Source organism: Henckelia pumila, chromosome 4, assembly GCF_033568475.1.
Source record: "Henckelia pumila isolate YLH828 chromosome 4, ASM3356847v2, whole genome shotgun sequence".
Lineage (NCBI taxonomy): Eukaryota > Viridiplantae > Streptophyta > Magnoliopsida > Lamiales > Gesneriaceae > Henckelia > Henckelia pumila.
In genome coordinates, this window is record NC_133123.1 from 149525994 (window position 1) to 149548039 (window position 22046).

Sequence of the window (22046 nt, forward strand, 5' to 3'; positions counted from 1 at the left end):
TGTTGGCATAAAATTCACGGACCAGCGGGACTAACGCCGCGAGAGGTTGGCGGAAAAACTCGGCCCATCCTCGAGCCACGATACCAAGGGAGGCGGTGCGTTTTTCAGAGAGATCGATTCCCCTCTCTTTAATTGGGTTCCTTGCAGCCTTGGCCTCCTCATACTTCGCCTTGGCTTCTTCCAAAATAAATTTTTCATCTATGATTTTGGATGGGTTGGCCCTAGAGGTAGCAAACTTCTGTTTCTTGGGTGCCATGTCAATAAAGATGAGAAATTGAGTGTTGAACCTGTGAAATTGAGAGTAGAAATAAAGTAATAGAATGAGAGAGAGAGATGGCGGCGGGAGGGATTAGGGTTAGAAGGAAAAAGGGAAGGGGAATTAAAGAAAGAAAGAAGGGGATCGGACATTTAAAATCTGAGTTTGCGCGATGCGCCCACGCGGTAGGAAAGTGCCGCGCGGGCGCACACCCCTTTTTTAAAAAAATTTTGAGACAGTGGGTTTGGGTGCGCGGGTGGCAGAAAACTGCCGCGCGAGCGCACCCCCTCTTTAAAAATTTTTGCGGGACAGTGGCTTTGGGTGCGCGGGTGGCAGAAAACTGCCGCGCGAGCTCACCCCCTCGTTTTGAAAATTTTTCAGAGACAGTACTCAAACTCGAGAAATAAAAGGAATTAACTTAAAAAGTTCTAACATTTACTAAAATGAACAAAAATGCATATAAATAAAAGAAAAAGGTAGAATGTAGTTCTCAATTTAAAGTCGAGAGCTTGACTTTTCATCCTCCCCAAACTAGTCTTGGTCAGTCAATGTGGTGATGACTGGCATGGAATCCACATCACCCCCCACATAGTGTTTTAACCTTTGAGCATTGACCATGAACGACTCGTTACGGGCATCTTTGATCTCTATGGCCCCCGATGGGTACACCCTTGTGATTTTATAGGGCCCAGACCATCTAGACTTCAATTTTCCGGGAAATAGTCTTAACCGGGAGTTAAACAGCAACACAGCATCTCCTTCCTTGAAGTCCCGCTGTCGAATGCGCCTATCATGTATTCTCTTGGTTCGTTCCTTGTACGAAACCGCCATGTCATATGCACTGTCGTGGAATTCCTCCAGTTGATTAAGCTCTAGCAATCTTTTTTCACCTGCAGCAGCAAATTCGTAGTTTAGAGTCTTAATAGCCCAATATGCTCTATGCTCTAATTCAACAGGTAAATGACATGCCTTTTCAAACAACAATCTATAAGGGGAGGTGCCTATAGGTGTTTTAAATGTTGTCCTATAGGCCCATAAGGCATCATCAAGTCGAAGTGCCCAATCCTTCCGATTAGTACTCACACTTTTCTCCAAAATCTGTTTGATCTCTCGATTTGATACTTCCACTTGGCCACTGGTCTGGGGATGATATGGGGTAGAGACTTTATGCTTGACACCATATTTCTTTAAGAGTTTGTCAAAAAGTTTATTGCAAAAGTGGGTGCCACCATCACTAATTATTGCACGGGGTGTACCAAACCGATTAAAAATATTTTTCTTCAAAAATTTCAGTACAACCTGTGCATCATTTGTTGCAAAAGCTTCGGCCTCTACCCATTTTGAAACATAATCGACTGCGACCAAAATGTATTTTTTTGTCAAAGAAAGTGGAAATGGTCCCATAAAGTCGATTCCCCAAACATCAAATATCTCACACTCAATGATATTATGTAAAGGCATTTCATTTCGGTTAGAGATATTACCTGTCTGCTGACATATATCACAAGCTAAGACAAATAAGCGCGCATCCTTAAAAAGGTTGGGCCAATAGAACCCACATTCAAGTACCTTTGCTGCAGTCTTGATTGGCCTAGCATGGCCACCTACCTCAAGATCATGACAATGAATGAGGATGCTTTGCATTTCTCCTTCCGCCACACATCTCCGAATCATTGAGTCAGCACATATTTTAAACAAAAATGGTACCTCCCAAAAGTAGTGCTTGACATCCGATAAAATTTTTTTCTTCTGATGGAAAGATAGATTATGTGGGAGTGTGCTTGTGACCAGAAAATTAGCAAAATGTGCATACCATGGTGAACTCTCTATGGCGAAAAGTTTTTCATCAGGGAACCAATCATCTATGTCCTCTACTTCGTTTTGTGCATCATCAGGAATGCATTCTAATCTAGACAGATGATCAGCTACTACGTTTTCAACACCTTTCTTATCCCTGATCTCTAAATCAAATTCTTGAAAAAGTAAGATCCACCTAATCAGTCTAGGTTTTGCATCTTTCTTTGCCAACAAGTGCTTAATAGTAGAGTGATCTGTGTAAACTGTGATTTTTGAAAGTACAAGGTACGAATGAAATTTGTCCAGTGCAAATACTACAGCTAACAACTCCTTTTCAGTGGTGGCATAATTTAGATGAGCTTCATTAAGAGTCTTACTAGCGTAGTAGATAGTTCGGAATACCTTGTCTATTCGTTGGCCGAGTACCGCACCAACAGCAGAGTCACTGGCATCGCACATTACCTCAAATGGAAGATCCCAGTTTAGCGATGTCAGTACTGGCGCAGTCACCAGTCTTTCTCTCAACACCTCAAAGGCCTGCAAACAATTTGAATCAAAATCAAAAAGGGCATCTTTCATTAGCAAAGAAGACAAAGGTTTGGCAATTTTTGAAAAGTCCTTAATAAATCGCCGATAAAAACCAGCATGTCCTAAGAAACTTCTAACTACCTTGACTGTCGTGGGTGGCGGCAAATTTTGAATAACCTGCACCTTGGCCCTGTCCACCTCGATCCCCTGTTCAGAAATTCGGTGACCCAAAACTATACCTTCTGTCACCATGAAATGACACTTCTCCCAGTTCAGCACCAAATTTGTCTCCTCGCATCTCATTAAAACAGAATTCAAGTTATGCAGACATGCATCAAAAGATTGACCGAAAATAGAGAAATCATCCATGAAAATTTCTAAAAAATTTTCGACCATATCATGAAAAATGGCAGTCATGCATCTCTGAAAAGTAGCAGGAGCGTTACACAATCTGAAAGGCATACGTCTATAGGCAAACGTACCATATGGGCAAGTGAAAGTCGTTTTATCCTGGTCTTCAGGTGCAATCACTATTTGATTGTATCCTGAGTACCCATCTAAAAAACAGTAAAACTCATACCCAGCCAATCTCTCTAGCATTTGATCAATGAACGGGAGAGAAAAATGATCCTTACGGGTCGCGTCATTTAATTTTCTATAGTCTATGCACACACGCCAACCTATAACTGTCCTAGTAGATATGAATTCATTATTCTCATTCCTTATGACAGTTATCCCCCCTTTCTTTGGTACACACTGCACTGGACTCACCCATGGACTATCAGAAATAGGATAAATGGTACCTGCGTCCAACAGTTTGATCGTCTCAGCTTTTACAACTTCCTGCATCTTTGGGTTTAGTCTCCTCTGTGGTTGGACTAATGGGTTGATGCTCTCTTCCATTAAGATCTTGTGCATGCATATGGACGGATTTATTCCTTTGATATCTGCCACTTTCCAAGCAAATACACTCTTGTGATTCTTGAGCACATCCATTAGTCTGGCCTCCATCTCACCTGTCAAAGAAGAAGAAATTATGACAGGTAAATTATCATTCTCACCTAAAAATACATATTTGAGATGGGTAGGCAATGGTTTCAATTCCAAAGTGGGTGGTTCCTCAATGCTTGGTTTCTGAAGGACTAAATCCTTCCGGTTGCCAAGATCTTCAAGTCTAAGCTTTCCACCTCTTCTCCATGACTGGTTGTCATTCAAAGATGCAGTCATCCCTTCAATTTCATCACTGAAATCGTCCACATGCTCAGATATAAGTGACGTTTATAATCATTCCTAAAAAGTATCCTGAACATAATCAAATAACAGTGAATCCACTACATCTAGTTGAAAACATTCTTCATTATTCTGAAAAAATTTTAAAGCATTAAAAACATCAAACGAAATTTTCTCTTCTCCCACTCTTAAAAGCAACTCTCCCTTCTGGACATCTATTAGTGTCTTTCCTGTTGCCAGGAAATGTCTACCCAAAATGAGTGGCATGTCCAAATCCTCTTCCATATCTAACACTACGAAGTCCACGGGGAAGATGAATTTGTCCACTTTTACAAGTACGTCCTCGATTATACCCCGTGGATATTTGATGTACCTGTCCGCCAGTTGTAACGACATTCTGGTGGACTTTGGTTCTCCCAAACTCAATTTCCTAAACACAGAGTAAGGCATTAGATTTATACTCGCACCCAAATCACACAAAGCCTTATGAAATTGAACATCATTAATTACACAAGGTATAGAGAAACTCCCTGGATCCTTTTGCTTTAGTGGGATTTTATTCTGCACCAGTGCCGAGCAGTTTTTCGTCAGACTTATCATCGCATGCTCCTCCAATTTCCTCTTGTTAGAGAGGATCTCCTTCAAGAATTTCGCATAACTTGGCATTTGCATCAGTGCATCAGCGAAGGGTATATTGATATTCAATTTCTTAAACACTTCTAAGAATTTACCAAACTGAGAGTCTAGCTTGGCCTTCTTAAGAGCTGCAGGAAAAGGTGGTGGCACAACAATTTTTGATTGTGAAGTGGGTGGGGGTGTTAAGATAGACGACTTGCCTGAAGTTTTTTCTGATGTAACTGTTTCTGGCTCTTTCTCGCTTTTTGGTTCAGGCTCGACCGTCTTTCCACTCCTTAATTCAATTGCTTTCACCTGTTCCTTCGGATTCTTCTCAGTGTCACTTGGCAAAGTACCCTGATCTCTGCTAGAAATTGATTTGGCCAATTGCCCTATTTGATTTTCCAGATTCTTTATCGATGCATCTTGATTCTGCATGCGGGTTTCAGTAGATGATATAAACTTCTGCATCATCTGCTCCAAGCTTGATTTCTCCTCTTGAGGTTGCCTGCTGTAGTTCTGATTCCCATATGCTTTATTATTCTGTCCACCCCATGAGAAATTTGGATGCTGTCTCCACCCTGGATTGTATGAATTCGAAAATAGGTCATTCCTTGGGCGATTTTGATTTCCCATGTGACTTGCCATAACTCCCTCCGGTTGAGAAAATGTTTGACAGTCTTTCGTGAAATGATCTGCACCACATTTTTCACACCACACTTCTTGTACTCGCATCACAGAGTTTCCCACGCTTAGTTCCTCAATCCTTTTGTTCATGACTTCAAGTTGAGCTGCCACTGATGTGAATGCATCAATTTGATGAATTCCAGTAGATTTTCGGGTTGCACCCCTTTTAGATTGAGGATGATAGCTACTAGATGCCATTTCTTCGATTAATTCAAAGCCATCCTCTGACGATTTTCGCAGAAGATTTCCACCTGCAGCTGCATCTAACATGGTACGATTTGAGTGAGAAAGACCATAATAAAAAGTTTGTACCACAAGACCCTCTGGTAATTGGTGGTGTGGACATCTCCGCAGTAAATCCTTGTAGCGCTCCCATGCTTCATAAAACGTTTCCTGTTCTCCTTGGGAAAAAGTTGTGATATCAGCTCTCAGCTTCATTGACTTAGATGGTGGAAAGTATTTGGTGAGGAAAGACTTCGCCAAATCATCCCAAGTTATGATGGAACCTGCAGGTAAATTCGTTAGTCATGCTCTCGCCTTGTCTCGCAGTGAAAAAGGGAATAAAAGCAACCGAATAGCATCATCAGAAACTCCCTGTATCTTGAATGTATCACAAATTTCCAGAAAATTTGTGATGTGTACATATGGTTCATCAATGACACTCCCACCAAATTGAAGTGTGTTATGAATCATTTGAAGAATGGCCGGCTTTATCTCAAAGTGATTAGCTGCTACAGTTGGCCGGATGATTCTTGGTCTAGCACCTTCAATGTTTGGCAAGGCAAGATCCATCATGGATCTGTAAACTGGTTGTTCCTGTTCATGTTCTTCTTCCATTTCTTGTTGTTGTTGTTGCCTTCTTCTCCTATGAAAAGTTCTCTCGATTTCTGAATCAAAAGGCAATAGTTCCTCAGGTGAGTGTTGCATGTACTGCAAGAGAATCCTGCAATCCACAGATGAAAATGAGTGATTAAAATTGTAATAGAGAAAAATTAAATAAAACAAATTAAAATCTATTTAGTCCCCGGCGACGGCGCCAAAAACTTGATCGACGGAATACTAACACTTCAATTTTCTTTAAAAAATCTCTCAAATCCAGTCGATAATAATCGCAAGTGCACGATTCAAGTTATAATAAAATGTACTGAGTACGAGTATCGTCCTCAGGGACTAACAATAGTAATTTTTCTCGTTGATTTTCAACTACACAAAGTATCTCAAATTTGATTTTGGAATTATCTAACATTTAAAATTAATTAAGAACTCAACGTAAATAAAAGTGGATTTCACAATCAAACAATCAATTCTCAGACTGAAGAACACCAATTCAAAATGATTTTGTTGGAATTTCGGTTCACCTTTCCCCTAATTGAACTGGACGATTGGAATTTAATTTATTCTTATAAATTTGACAAAAATTCCTTTAACATTGACACTCTCTCTCGAGGTGATGTCAAACTAATCAAATCAGTGAAATAATTAAATCTCTTTAATTATTTATCATGACTGATTGCTTTACGTTCTATGAATTCTACAACTTTCAACCTGGTGGTCTATGACTATCAACATGTACTAAATATCATATCTCTATGCATATTTTAAGTCCATGGATTCTATCATTCGTCCAAATTAGGAACCTATCTCTCGATAACAATTCACAATTTACAAATCTATGTTAAGGGTAGCTAATCATCAACATAGAAAGAAAAACATGATAAAATCAATTATAAACATAAATCAAATCTCAATACGTCCGGTGATTCAATCACACTACAGTGTTTCGGGGTTAGGATCCCCTCGATTCCAACAAAATAAAAACTTAGCTACTGGAATTCATTACAAAAATTCAATCTCAAAAGTGTTTAACATAAAAATTCAGAAGAGAAGAAAGAAAAACTCCCAACGAAGAAGAGAAATCTTGAATTGCTCAGCCGCCGTCTCTAACCTGATGTGCATCCGTCTCTACCCTAAAAAACTAATGAAAGAATTGTATTTAAAGTCCCCAAGAATCCTTCCCGAAATAAACTCTCTAAAAAAAATAAAATTTCACGTCAGCGCATCGCGCCTGAGCGGTAGAAAATTACCGCGCGGGCGCCTGAAAATTTGGCTACTACTGTTTCCCAAGTTCGTGGTTGCGCCCGCGCGGTAAAAAATTGCTGCACGGGCGCCATGCCTTTCTGCCAGCTACTGTTTTACAATTGATGAGTGCGCCCGCGCGATAGAAAATTTCCGCGCGAGCGCACCCCCTCTTTTTTCAGAAATGTGCTTTTCTTCTTGCGCTATCCTCACCGCCTCAATTGTGCATCACCTTCTCACCAAGTATCAGCATTTCTTGGTGATTTCCTGCAATAAAAATAAATAAACCAGAGGAGTGACTACAAAAAAACTTTAAAACAATAAACGAAACAAGAATGGTAAAAACAGACACAACGAAAACGAAACTAATGCAAAACAAACACAAAACAAGCAAAAATAACGCACAAAAACGACTCCTATCAAACATCATCAGGCCAACAATAGCAGCAAATCAGTTTGAAATAAAGCCTGCTATCATTCAAATGGTGCAAAACACAGTCCAGTTTGGTGGGATGACAATAGATGATCCATATGCTCACCTGACAAATTTTCTAGAAATCTGTGATACTTTTAAGATGCAGAGAGTTTCTGATGACGCTATTCGTTTGCGTTTATTCCCTTTTTCTTTAAGAGATAAAGCTAAAGCATGGCTAACCAATCTACCTGCAGGGTCCATAACTACTTGGGATGATCTAGCAAAGACCTTCCTCACTAAATACTTCCCACCGTCCAAATCAATGAAACTCAGAGCAGACATTACAACATTTGCTCAAGGTGAACAGGAAACACTCTATGAAGCATGGGAGCGCTACAAAGATCTACTGAGGAGATGCCCACATCACCAACTACCAGACGGTCTTGTGGTACAAACTTTTTATTATGGTCTTCCTCACTCAAATCGTACCATGTTAGATGCAGCTGCAGGTGGAAATCTGTTATGGAAATCACCAGAGGACGGATATGAGTTAATTGAGGAGATGGCATCCAGTAGCTATCATCCTCAATCAGAAAGGAATGCAGTCAGAAGACCCGCAGGAATGCATCAAGTTGATGCATTCACTTCAATGGCCGCTCAACTTGAAGTCATGAACAAGAGAATTGAGGAACTGAGTGTAGGAAACTCTGTGATGCGAATTCAAGAAGTGTGGTGTGAAAAATGTGGTGCAGAGCATTTCACGAAAGACTGTCAAACATTTTCTCAACCAGAGGGAATTATGGCAAGTCACATGGGAAATCAAAATCGCCCAAGGAATGACCCATTCTCGAATTCCTATAATCCAGGGTGGAGACAGCATCCAAATTTCTCGTGGGGTGGACAGAACAATAAACCATATGGGAATCAGAACTGCGGCAGACAGCCTCAAGAGGAGAAATCGAGCTTGGAGCAGATGATGCAGAAATTCATATCATCTACTGAAACCCGCATGCAGAATCAAGATGCCTCAATAAAGAATCTGGAGAATCAGATAGGGCAATTGGCCAAAACAATTTCCAGCAGAGATCAGGGTACCTTGCCGAGTGACACGGAGAAGAATCCGAAGGAGCAGGTAAAAGCAATTGAACTGAGGAGTGGAAAGACAGTAGAGCCTGCACCACAGATCGAGAAAGAGCCAGAATTGGTGGCATCAGAAAAAATTTCAGGTAAGTCATCTATCCCAACACTTTCACCCACTTCACAAGAAAAAATTGTTGTGCCACCACCTTTTCCTAGCAGCTCTGAAGAAGGCAAAACTAGATTCTCAGTTTGGCAAATTCCTGGAAGTATTCAAGAAATTGAATATTAATATTCCCTTCGCTGATGCACTGATGCAAATGCCAAGCTATGCGAAGTTCTTGAAGGAGATCCTCTCCAACAAGAGGAAACTGGAGGAGCATGCAATGATTAGTCTGACTGAGAATTGCTCAGCACTAGTGCAAAATAAAATCCCATTAAAGCAAAAAGATCCAGGGAGTTTCTCTATCCCTTGTGTGATTAATGATATTCAATTTCATAAAGCTTTATGTGATTTGGGTGCTAGTATAAATCTAATGCCTTACTCTGTGTTTAATAAATTGAGCTTGGGAGAACCAAAGTCCACCAGAATTTTGTTACAACTGGCGGACAGGTCCATCAAATATCCACGGGGGATAATCGAGTACGTGCTTATAAAAGTGGACAAATTCATCTTTCCCATGGACTTCGTGGTGCTAGATATGGAAGAGGATTTGGGCATGCCACTCATCTTGGGTAGACCTTTCCTGGCAACAGGAAAGGCACTAATAGATGTCCAGAAGGGAGAGTTACTGTTGAGAGTGGGGGAAGAGAAAATTTCGTTTGACGTTTTTAATGCTTTAAAATTTTCTCAGAATAATGAAGAATGTTTTCAACTGGATGTAGTGGACTCACTGTTATTTGATTATGTGCAGGATACTTTTCAGGAACCATTAGAAGTTGCACTTATATCTGAGCATGTGGAAGATCTCAGTGACAGAATTGAAGAGATGACTGCATATTTGAATGACAACCAGTCATGGAGAAGAGGTGGAAAGCTTAGACTTGAAGACCTTGGTGACCGGAAGGATTTAATCCTCCATAAACCAAGCCTTGAGGAACCACCTACTGTGGAATTGAAACCATTACCTATCCATCTCAAATATGTGTTTTTAGGTGAGAATGATAAGTTACCTGTCATAATATCTTCTTCTTTGACAGGTGAGATGGAGGCCAGACTAATGGAGTTGCTCAAGAAACACAAGAGTGTGTTTGCCTGGAAAGTGGCGGATATAAAAGGAATCAATCCATCCATATGCATGCACAAGATTTTAATGGAAGAGAGCATCAACCCATTGGTCCAACCACAAAGGAGATTGAATCCAAAAATGCAGGAAGTTGTCAAAGCTGAAACGATCAAATTTCTGGATGCAGGTATCATTTATCCTATATCTGATAGTCCATGGGTGATGCGATCATGGATAGCTCGCATGTTGATCAAGTGATTAAGGATCCGTTGGAGATGCCAAGAGGACCGATTACGAGAGGACGAGCTAAGAAATTTAAAGATGCGCTTCAATCGTTGATAATGGACATTGGAATGCTTGAAGATCATTTTGAGGGATGTTATAATCTTATTGAAGTCCAAAGAAGTCAAGAGAGTAGAGGAAATATCAAAGAAAACATAAAAAGAGGTGACAAGACCCGAGAGGTATGCGCGCCCGCGCCTCATTGACGTGCACCCGCGCATGGCGGACAGGACCTTATGCGCGCCCGCGCCTGCCCACGCGCGCCCGCGCCTGACCCCGTTGTTTTTAAGATTTCAGGACAGAGTCCTATGCGCGCCCGCGCCTGCACTCTCTTTCACACAGTTCGGCGTTTTGTGTGTGTGAGAGACTTTTTGATATTTTTGGCATTATTTTCTTATTTTTGAGAGTTTTATTTCTACTAGGAAACTTTTAGGAGATATCTTTGATATCCTTAGATATATTTTGAATTATATCGCGATATCTTTTATTATTTTGTAGTTGTAATATAAATACAAAAAACATTCATTATTTTAATGAGAATGAAGATTTCAGATTATTGATTATTCAATACAAAATTCTCTCTAGAATTTTATTAAGCTTTTGCTTACCCAAAAATCAAACTTATCAAAGTTTTTAACTTTGTGGCGTTTGTCGATTGATTATCCTCGTGGGTTGTCAGAAACAGGTTTTCTGAAGGTCCCGTTGTGATCAATTGTTTTCTTCGTGATTATTGTTGCTAGTTTCGTTGTAAGCTAGAGGTGGTTAATCCAAAACTTTTTACTTGTTTTCAAGATCGGGCAATTTCTTGATTTCTTTTGTTATTGGATTGAGGGTACGATTTTAATATAGTCGTGTTTGCCTTCCATACATTAAGAATTCATATCATTTGGTATCAAAGCAAAGGTTTTGAATCAAGTAAGTATCTATCTTCATCTATCTCTGTTCTTCGCGTTCTTCGTTTTTCTTACCCATTCTTCATCGTTCTTCGTTGGAATATTTCCTTCGTCGAATTTTTGTGTCGTTTCTTTCAAACTTGTTATCCAAGTCTCGTGTCTTGTGCTAAAAGTTATAAAAAAAAAATCGATCAAAAAAAAATAGAAAGGATCGAAAGCTTCAAAAAAAAAAATATTGAAGAAGCAAGATAACTTGTTGTCAATTGTTCATCCTTGGGTTCAAGTCAAAATTCGAGTGTTCATAAATTTATTCATCTTGTTTTTTTCAGTCTTCGAGAGTCAATCTTCAAGTGTCTACAAGTTATGAGCTTGAGAGTTTGATTCACTTTTACCAAGCAAAAGCCTACATAAATTTTAAGTGAAAAAAAAAGAGTGATTGAGTGAATTCGTTTGGAGGGACTTGTGAGAACTTGTGTGAGGAATTTTATTACTAACTTTTTTTCTTGCAGGTACGATGAGGTCAAATAGTCAAAATTTTTCAAAGAAAGATTTGAGTACAATGATAAGGGAAGCAATGAGAGCGGAGTTGGAAACAATGCATGAAAGGATAAGTAAACTTGAAGTTAGTGAGGATGATGGGAGTTTTGGTGAGAATTCGGGTAGGAATAGGCGAGGTCAAGAGGATGGAAGAAATAGAATAGAAGCAATGCGAGGGAGGTATACTGAAGGGGGTAGAGAAGATGGGAATATTAATGGGATTAAGATGAAAATTCCATCGTTTAATGGGAAATCTGATCCAGAGGCTTATTTGGAGTGGGAGATGAGAGTGGAGTCGGTGTTTGACTGCCACAACTACAACGATTCGAAAAAAATAAAGTTAGCAGTTGTTGAGTTTGTGGATTATGCTCTAATTTGGTGGGATCAACTGACTACATCTAGGAGGAGAAATCGTGAGAGGCCTATTGAAACATGGGAGGAGATGAAGTGAATAATGAAGAAAAGGTTTGTTCCTAATTACTATTATCGTGATATGTTTAAGCGATTGCAGAATTTGAAGCAAGGCTCGAGGAGTGTAGAAGACTACTACAAGGAGTTGGAGATTACTATGATCCGGGCTAACATTGAGGAGGATAGTGAGGCAACAGTGGCTCGATTTCTGTGTGGTTTGAATAGAGATATTCACGACCAAGTGGAGCTATGACATTGTGTGGATCTTGAAGAGATGGTACAATTAGCTATGAAAGTGGAGCTACGGCTTAAAAGGAGAGGCATTGGTCGAGTGTCCTCGGGTGGAGGAACTACTACACCTTGGCATCCAAACATTGGAAAACGAGAGGATGTCAAGCCGGTGTCCAAACCAAAAGTTGACACCAAGCAAGAAACACCAAAGCAAGGAGTGCAAGGTAAATTTGAAACTCCCAATAATCATTCTAGGGATATTAAATGCTTTAGATGTCAAGGTCTTGGTCATATTGCTAGTCAGTGTCCTAACAAAAAAAATAATGATTGTGAATGATGGTGGTGAGGTTGAATCGGAGAGTGAGGAGGAGAATTATGATGATCTTCCTGCATTGGAGGATCCCGATGACGAGGGATATAAGGCAGTCGTTGGAGAGTTGTTGGTGACTAGGAGAGTGTTGAATGTGCAACAAAAGAAAGAGAAAGAAAATCAAAGGGAAAATTTGTTTCATACTAGATGCTTTGTGAAAAACAAAGTGTGTAGTGTCATCATTGATGGGGGTAGTTGTACCAATGTCGCAAGTAGCGAGCTTGTTGAGAAATTGAGTTTGCCTACTTCAAAGCATCCTCAATCCTATAGATTGCAGTGGTTTAATGATAGTTCTGAAGTGAGAGTGACTAGACGAGTTGTGGTGCCTTTCTCAATTGGGAAATATGGAGATGAAGTGGTGTGTGATGTGGTGCCTATGCAAGCGTGTCATATCTTGTTGGGTAGACCGTGGAAATTTGATAGGAAGGTGACACATGATGGGTTTAAAAATCGTTATTCCTTTACTATGAAAAAGGAATCTGTTGTATTGTTTCCTATGACTCCAAAGCAAATATTGGAGGATCATTTGCAAAAGAAAAAGAAAAAAGAGGCCAAAAAAAAGAGTGAACAAAAAAGTGAGATGGCCTTAGAAAAAAAGAATGAAAAAAAAAATGAGAAAAAAATTGAGAGGAAAGAGGCCGATAAAAAAATATATATGGTCCAAAAGAGTGAGTTGCGAGAGATTTTACATGTGCATACTCCACTTGTGTTGATTTTCTATAAGGAGATTCTCCTTAACACAAGTGATATAGCCGGAAATCTTCCGAGCAATGTTGTTTCTCTCTTGCAGGAATTTGAAGAATTATTTCCGGAGGATTTACCTCAAGGACTACCACCTTTGAGGAGAATTGAGCATCAAATTGATCTTGTGCTCGGAAGTGCGTTAACGAATCGTCCAGCTTATAGGAGTAATCCGGAGGAAACAAAAGAGCTACGAAGGAAGGTAAGTGAACTTCTCGAAAAGGAATTTGTGCGTTAGTCGATGTCTCCTTGTGCTGTACCTGTTTTGTTAGTGCCTAAGAAAGACGGTTCATGGAGAATGTGTGTTGATTGTAGAGCCATTAACAATATTACCATCAAGTATAGACATCCTATTCCTAGGCTAGATGATATGTTGGATGAATTGCATGGTTCTAGCATCTTTAGTAAAATTGATTTGAAAAGTGGTTATCATCAAATTAGGATGAGAGAAGGCGATGAGTGGAAAACTGCTTTCAAAACGAAATATGGATTGTACGAGTGGTTGGTTATGCCATTTGGGTTAACTAATGCACCTAGTACTTTTATGAGATTGATGAATCATGTCTTGCGTGCTTATATTGGAAAATTTGTTGTGGTATACTTTGATGATATCTTGGTGTATAGCAAAAATTTGAATGAGCATGTTGAACACTTGAGAATTGTGCTAATCACACTAAAGGCTGAGAATTTGTATGCTAATTTGAAAAAGTGTGTGTTTTGTACAAAAGAACTTGTGTTTCTTGGTTTTGTTGTGAGTGCTCAAGGAATCAAAGTTGATGAGGACAAGGTAAGTGCAATTCGAGATTGACCAACGCCTACTTCAATTGGCCACGTTCGGAGTTTTCATGGTCTTGCAAGTTTCTATAGGAGATTTGTAAAAGACTTCAGCACTTTGGCGGCTCCTATGACTGCAGTGATCAATAAGAATGTTCCATTCCATTGGGGCGAGGAGCAAGAGAAGTCTTTTGATATCATTAAGCAGAAATTAATTAATGCTCCTTTACTTGTATTACCTGATTTTTCTAATACTTTTGAAATTGAATGTGATGCGTCAGGTGTAAGAATTGGCGGTGTGTTGATGCAAGGTGGACGACCAATTGCATACTTCAGTGAGAAGCTAAGTGGAGCAGCGCTGAATTATCCTACCTACGACAAGGAATTCTATGCCTTGGTTCATGTGCTTGAAACGTGGCAGTATTATTTGAGGCCAAAAGAATTTGTGATTCATACGGATCATGAGTCTTTGAAACATCTCAAAGGACAACAAAAGCTGAACAAGAGACATGCCAAGTGGGTGGCGTTTGTGGAGACTTTTCCCTATATTATCAAGTACAAGCAAGGGAAAGAAAATGTGGTAGCAGATGCTCTATCACGAAGGTATGTGCTTCTATCTACTCTGGACTCTAAGTTTTTGGGATTTGAGTATGTGAAGGAGTTGTATGCCAATGATCATGATTTTGGTGAGATTTATGTGTCATGTTTGCATGGTCCGAAGGATAAATTTTTCATGCATGATGGATATCTGTTTAAGGAAGATAAATTATGTGTTCCTAAATCGTCCATACGTGAATTACTTGTTAGGGAATCACATGGGGGTGGTTTGATAGGGCATTTTGGTGTGGCTAAAACTTATGATACTTTGCATGAACATTTTTATTGGCCACATATGAAGCATGATGTTGAGAGTATTTGTGAGAGATGTGTGACTTGTAGGATAGCTAAGTCTAAGACACAACCGCATGGATTGTATACCCCACTTCTTGTTCCTAGTGAACCATAGGTAGATATTTCGATGGATTTTGTTTTAGGATTACCAAGATCTAAGAAGGGGAAGGATTCTGTGTTTGTGGTGGTTGATAGATTTTCAAAAATGGCTCATTTTATTGCTTGTCATAAATCTGATGATGCATCTCATGTTGCGAACTTGTTCTTTAATGAAATTGTTAGATTGCATGGCATGCCTAGGAGTATTGTTTCTGATAGAGATACTCGTTTCTTGAGTTACTTTTGGAAAACATTATGGTGCAAGCTTGGTACTAAATTACTGTTTTCGACTACGTGTCATCCTCAAACGGATGGTCAAACTGAGGTTGTTAATAGGACATTAGGAACTTTGTTGCGTGCTATAATTAAAAAGAATTTGAAGAGTTGGGAAGAATATTTGTCATTTGTGGAGTTTGCATATAATCGTAGTGTGCATTCTACTACAATTTTTTCACCATTTGAAATTGTGTATGGTTTTAATTCTTTAACCCCGTTGAATTTGATTTATTTGCCTATGAGTGAAAGGGTTAGTATGGATGGAAAGAAAAAGGCTGAGTTTGTGAGAAATTTGCATGAGAAGGTGAAAGCGAACATTGAGAAAAAGAACTTGCAATACACAAAGCAAGCAAATAAAAGTAAAAAGAAGGTTGTATTTGAACCGGGTGATTGGGTTTGGTTGCACTTGAGGAAGGAGCGTTTTCCGGAGAAGCGGCGTTCTAAATTGTTACCTAGAGGCGACGGACCTTTCCAAGTCTTGGAGCGGATCAATGACAATGCCTACAAATTAGATCTACCAGGTGAGTATAACGTCAGTGCTACTTTCAATGTTTCTGATTTGTCTCCATTTGATGCAGGAGATGATCAAGATTTGAGGACAAATCCTTTTCAAGAAGGGGAGGATGATGCGATCATGGATAGCTCGCATGTTGATCAAGTGATTAAGGATCCGTTGGAGATGCCAAGAGGACAGATTATGAGAGGACGAGCTAAGAAATTTAAAGATGCGCTTCAATCGTTGATAATGGACATTGGAATGCTTGAAGATCATTTTGAGGGATGTTATAATCTTATTGAAGTCCAAAGAAGTCAAGAGAGTAGAGGAAATATCAAAGAAAACATAAAAAGAGGTGACAAGACCCGAGAGGTATGCGCGCCCGTGCTTCATTGACGCGCGCCCGCGCATGGCGGACAGGACCTTATGCGCGGCCGCGCCTGACCCCGTTGTTTTTAAGATTTCAGGACAGAGTCCTATGCGCGCCCGCGCCTGCACTCTCTCTCACACAGTTTGGCGTTTTGTGTGTATGCGAGACTTTTTGATATTTTTGGCATTATTTTCTTATTTTTGAGAGTTTTATTTCTACTAGGAAACTTTTAAGAGATATCTTTGATATCCTTAGATATATTTTGAATTATATCGCGATATCTTTTATTATTTTATAGTTGTAATATAAATACAACAAACATTCATTATTTTAATGAGAATGAAGATTTCAGATTATTGATTATTCAATACAAAATTCTCTCTAGAATTTTATTAAGCTTTTGCTTACCCAAAAATGAAACTTATCAAAGTTTTCAAATTTGTGGCATTTGTCAATTGATTATCCTCGTGGATTGTCAGAAACAGGTTTTCTGAAGGTTCCGTTGTGATCAATTGTTTTCTTCGTGATTACTGTTGCTAGTTTCGTTGTAAGCTAGAGGTGGTTAATCCAAAACTTTTTACTTGTTTTCAAGATCGGGCAATTTTTTGATTTCTTTTGTTATTGGATTGAGGGTACGATTTTAATATAGTCGTGTTTGCCTTTCATACATTAAGAATTCATATCAATGGGTGAGTCCGGTGCAATGTGTACCAAAGAAGGGGGGAATTACTGTCATACAGAATGAGAATAATGAACTGATACCCACTAGGACAGTTACAGGTTGGCGTGTGTGCATAGACTATAGAAAACTAAATGACGCAACCCGTAAGGATCATTTTCCTCTCCCCTTCATTGATCAAATGCTACAGAGACTGGCTGGGTATGAGTTTTACTGTTTTTTAGATGGGTATTCAGGATACAATCAAATAGCGATTGCACCTGAAGTTCAGGATAAAACGACTTTCACTTGCCCATATGGTACGTTTGCCTATAGACGTATGCCTTTCGGGTTGTGTAACGCTCCTGTTACTTTTCAGAGATGCATGACTGTCATTTTTCATGATATGGTCGAATTTTTTTTAGAAATTTTCATGGATGATTTCTTTATTTTCGGTCAATCTTTTGATGCATGTATGCATAACTTGAATTCTGTTTTAATGAGATGCGAGGAGACAAATTTGGTGCTGAACTGGGAGAAGTGTCATTTCATGGTGACAGAAGGTATAGTATTGGGTCACCGAATTTCTGAACAGGGGATCGAGGTGGACAGGGCCAAGGTGCACGTTATTCAAAATTTGCCTCCACCTACAACAGTCAAGGGAGTCAGAAGTTTCCTAAGCCATGCCGATTTCTACCTGGAGGTTTACTCCCCCTTTTCATAGAGTGACATGTGTCATTTTTTAATTTATATTTTGTTTTTTTTCTCTTTCTTCATTACTCCCAATTCTCTTTCTTTCCTTCTTGAGATTTTTTAATATTATTTGTTTCATACTCTTATTATTGTATCCTTTTTTTATTTTCTTATTTATTATTTATTATTTACTATTGTTTTTATTTTATAAAAATTAATACTCTTAATTGTAGATCAAGCAATAACATAGTTATTCCTATAAAACCCTCTTAATTTTTAGATAATGAATAAAACCTAAAATTTTATATGGTACAATTAAAAATTTAAAAATATGTCCCAAATTTTTATAAATTCTAATCATAAAAAACCTTGTTTCTTTCAGTTTTTTTGCAATTTTAAATTCTCCATTTCAACAAAAAAAATTACAAATGCATGGTATACATAATTTTATATTTCTTGAATTTTAATAACACAATATGAATTAAAATTTCATTAATATCTGATAGTTTTATACACTACTTCATTGTTTTTTTTTTTGAACCGTACTTCATTGTTTCTTTTAAAATCTTTTTAATTTTAAAATATATAATTTAAAACTCTCATTTTTAACGCAAAGTTACATATAGATATTATAAAATTTAAAAATTGAAAAAAACGATAAAAGTATTTTTTTCACAAAGATAAAAATTTTTTATGTTGGTGATTATAATATTTACAAAAAATTAGAAAATATTTCATTAGTACATGAAAATTCTTTGTAATCTTAAGATTTTATCGTATAAAATTTAACTTCTTATTTTATCAAAATTGAATGTCTGTATGTATATATTAATATTAACTATTAAAACATACAAAGCTAAGATTCAATTTTATAGGAATAAACCTGGATAAGATGAAATTAATAATAATAAGAAGAAAAAAAAAATAAAAGGAAAAAGGAAAAAGTGAAACACTTCAATAAGAAATAGAAAAGTAGTTTTCAAAAATCAAAATAGAACGATTTAAAAAAGGGAGAAAAAAATAAGAATAAATGAAGAGAGAGGAAATAAAAAAAAATAAACAAAATAAAAGTAAATATAAATGACACTTGTCACTTAATGAAGGAAGGGGGAGTAAATCTCCGGGAGTAGCAAAGAACGAGCAAACGAACACGAATTTACCTGACCCACTGCTACTGCCCACAATAAATTGATGGGATATGTCTATTGCTCACAATCACGTATCCTTTCCAAATTCAATTAATTTCTAGGGTCCGTTCCACAGGTTTTGTATTTTTTTGTTTGTTTATATCGATTTTACCTTCTTTTTTTTTTTTACACTTTAATATTTTTATTAGACTAAAACATCAATAATATTGATATTCGTGTTGAAATATTGTCTCACGTCGGTAGGATAGAGTTCCTGGGAGCCCTATAAGGGCAATCCTTCCTTTTTGAGCTAGCTTTTGAGGTGAATTAGGCCTAAGTCAGTTTTTAACATGGTATCAGAGACCAGGCCCTCCGTGTGTGTTGGACCGTCCATAATTGGGCTGCCTATAGTTAGACCACTCGTTAATATATTCACGCTCCAGATGTTCATTCCTGTGCGTGTGTTGAAATATTGTCCCACATCGATAGGATAGGTGTGGGTGTGTGTTGAAATATTGTCCCACATCGGTAGGATAGAGTTCCTGGAGCCCTTAATATAGACAAGGGCAACCTTCACTTCTTGAGTTAGCTTTTGAAGTGAGTTAGACCCAAGTTAATTTCTAACGTTAATAACCTTGAATTGATTGCATCGCATGCATTCTAAAAGTAGGTTTTAGAAATTAGAGTATTTTGTTGTGAAAAATTAAAAATTTATGGTAAAAAGTAAAAACTCCAAAACTCAAAATATATCAAATTCTACACTTCACAAATATTTTTCTCTCAATTCAATTGTATTTTTCATCACAAATAAAGATCTATTTATAGATCCACATTTGAGATTAGTCCAAAAATAAATACATCATCATCTACATCATCACACACTAATTTTCTACATTTTACAACTCAATATTCAACATTCAACATTCAATATTCAACATAATATTAATAATAATAATATTTTTCAACACTCCCCCTTGTGATGATCGTGATATGATGACTGTCTTCATTACGTGTTTTATACTGCCTCGTTAAAAACCTTACTAGGAAAAACCCAGTGGGATAAAAACCATAGTAAGGAAAAAAGAGTGCAGCCACGTAAACTCCCCCTCATGTTAACATGAGTGATTCTTCACATATTCCGCAGATTGCGCATCACAATGTTGTATATATGCTTTCTGAATATCGTCGTGGGAAGTGCCTTTGTGAAGAGATCTTATGAGTTCTCACTTGATTGAATATAACAGATATCAATATCTTTATTCTTCTCAAGCTCTTGAGTGTAGGCAAAGAACTTTGGGGGTATATGTTTTGTTCTGTCACTTTTGATGTATCCTTCTTTCATTTGAGCAATACATGCAGCATTGTCTTCATACAACGTCACAGGCTTCTTGTCTACTGATAATCCACAAGAAGTTTGGATATGTTGAGTCATTGATTTTAGCCAAACACATTCACGGCTTGCTTCATGTAGCGCAATAATCTCAGCGTGATTTGATGAAGTTGTTACGAGTGTTTGTTTCTGTGAACGCCAAGAAATTGCGGTGCCTCCACGAGTAAATACATATCCGATTTGAGAACGTGCCTTATGTGGATCAGATAAATATCCAGCATCAGCATAACCAATGATACTTTGATTGGTGTCTTTTGAGTACAAAAGTCCCAAATCTGTTGTTTCTCGTAGATAACGAAATATATGTTTAATTCCGTTTCAGTGCCTCTTTGTTGGATATGAACTGAATCTTGCCAATAAATTTACAGCAAAAGATATATCAGTTCTAGTGCAATTTGCAAGATACATAAGGGCACCAATGACACTTAGATATGGTACTTCTGGACCAAGAATAACTTCATCATCTCCACATGGACGGAATTGATCCTTTTCTATGTTTAATGATCTTACAACCATTGGATTACTTAATGAATTTGATTTATCTATATTAAAACGTTTAAGGATCTTTTCTGTATTATTTGCCTGGTGAACAAAAATTCCACATTATTTTTGTTCGATTTGCAAACCCAGACAATACTTGGTTTTTCCAAGATCCTTCATTTCGAATTCTTCCTTCAAGTACATCATAACTTCTTGAATTTCTTTATTCGTTCCAATGATGTTTAAATCATCAACATATACAGCAATAATTACACATCCGGATGTTGTTTTTTTGATGAAAACACAAGGGCATATTGGATCATTTACATATTTTTTTTTCATCAAGTGCTCACTTAGCCGATTATACAACATTCGGCCGGATTGCTTTAACCCATATAATGATCTTTGCAATTTTACAGAATAAAATTCTCTGGTTTTTGAACTTTGTGCTTCAGGCATCTTAATTCCTTCAGGGATTTTCATGTATATATCACTATCAAGTAATCCGTATAAGTAAGCTGTAACAACATCCATAAGACACATTTCCAAATTTTCAGACACTGCCAAACTAATCAAATATCGAAACGTAATTGCATCCATAACAGGAGAATACGTTTCTTCATAATCAATTCCAGGCCTTTGAGAAAAACCTTGTGCAACAAGTCTAGCTTTATATCTGACTATTTCATTTTTTTCATTTCGCTTTCGAATAAAAATCCATTTGTATTCAACAGGTTTTACACCTTCAGGTGTGAGGACTATAGGTCCAAAAACATTGCATTTATTCAGCGAATCCAATTCAACCTGGATGACATCTTTCCATTTGACCCAATCATGACGAGTTTTACATTCACCAAAAGATTTTGGTTCATGATCCTCATTTTCATTTACGATGTCACAAGCCACATTATAAGAAAATATCTCATCAATATCTTCTATGTCTTTTCGGTTCCATATTTTTCCAGTATTAATATAATTGATAGAGATTTCACGATTCTCGTCAGTTTGTGGTTCTGACAGAATATTTTCATCATCAGGTGATTCTTCTGGAACACCATTTTCTATTTTATGATCGTCGTGTTTCTCTATGCCTTTTCTTTTCCGAGGATTTTTATCCTTGAAACCGACTGGTCTTCCACGCTTCAAGCATTTTATGAAATCATGAGTGTCTTCAATTTGTTTCTTTGGAATTTCAATTCGAGCAGGGGCATTTACAGCATGTATATATGATTTTGTTACCCCTTTTGTGTCTGCAAATGCATCTGGCATTTGATTTGCAATTCTTTGCATGTGCACAATTTGCTGTACATCTTTCTCACATTGTTTGGTCCTTGGATCCAAATGTAACAATGATGGTACATACCATGTGATTTCTTTTTCGATGTGTTTCTTTTCTCCCCCTAACACTGGAAAGATTTCT

General features: G+C 37.8%; 1 protein-coding gene and 2 non-coding genes across 3 annotated transcripts; 1 reads left to right on the forward strand and 2 right to left on the reverse strand.

The window, feature by feature from the left end:
• Positions 1-3871: 3871 nt before the first annotated feature.
• Positions 3872-5551, reverse strand: LOC140862043 (uncharacterized). The gene is made up of 2 exons (XM_073265048.1): positions 4379-5551; positions 3872-4294 (listed from the first exon to the last, which is right to left on the reverse strand). Exons 1-2 carry the CDS (start codon positions 5549-5551, stop codon positions 3872-3874), a joined length of 1596 nt encoding a protein of 531 aa, XP_073121149.1.
• Positions 5442-5548, forward strand: LOC140869919 (small nucleolar RNA R71). Its single transcript, XR_012146908.1, has one exon. It is a non-coding gene; the product is annotated as a small nucleolar RNA R71 (small nucleolar RNA).
• A 2378-nt stretch (positions 5552-7929) lies between the features above and the next one.
• On the reverse strand, positions 7930-8036 carry LOC140870107 (small nucleolar RNA R71). The gene has a single exon (XR_012147087.1). It is a non-coding gene; the product is annotated as a small nucleolar RNA R71 (small nucleolar RNA).
• Positions 8037-22046: the final 14010 nt, after the last annotated feature.

What these genes read in the sequence shown, in the direction of transcription:
- LOC140862043 (XM_073265048.1), bottom strand. Translation starts at nt 5,551, where the DNA reads ATGAAGCTGAGAGCTGATATCACAACTTTTTCCCAAGGAGAACAGGAA. An exon ending in CGAAAAACTGCTCGGCACTG is followed by an intron (nt 4,295 to 4,378) that starts GTGCAGAATAAA and finishes CAATTTCATAAG; the next exon opens with GCTTTGTGTGATTTGGGTGC.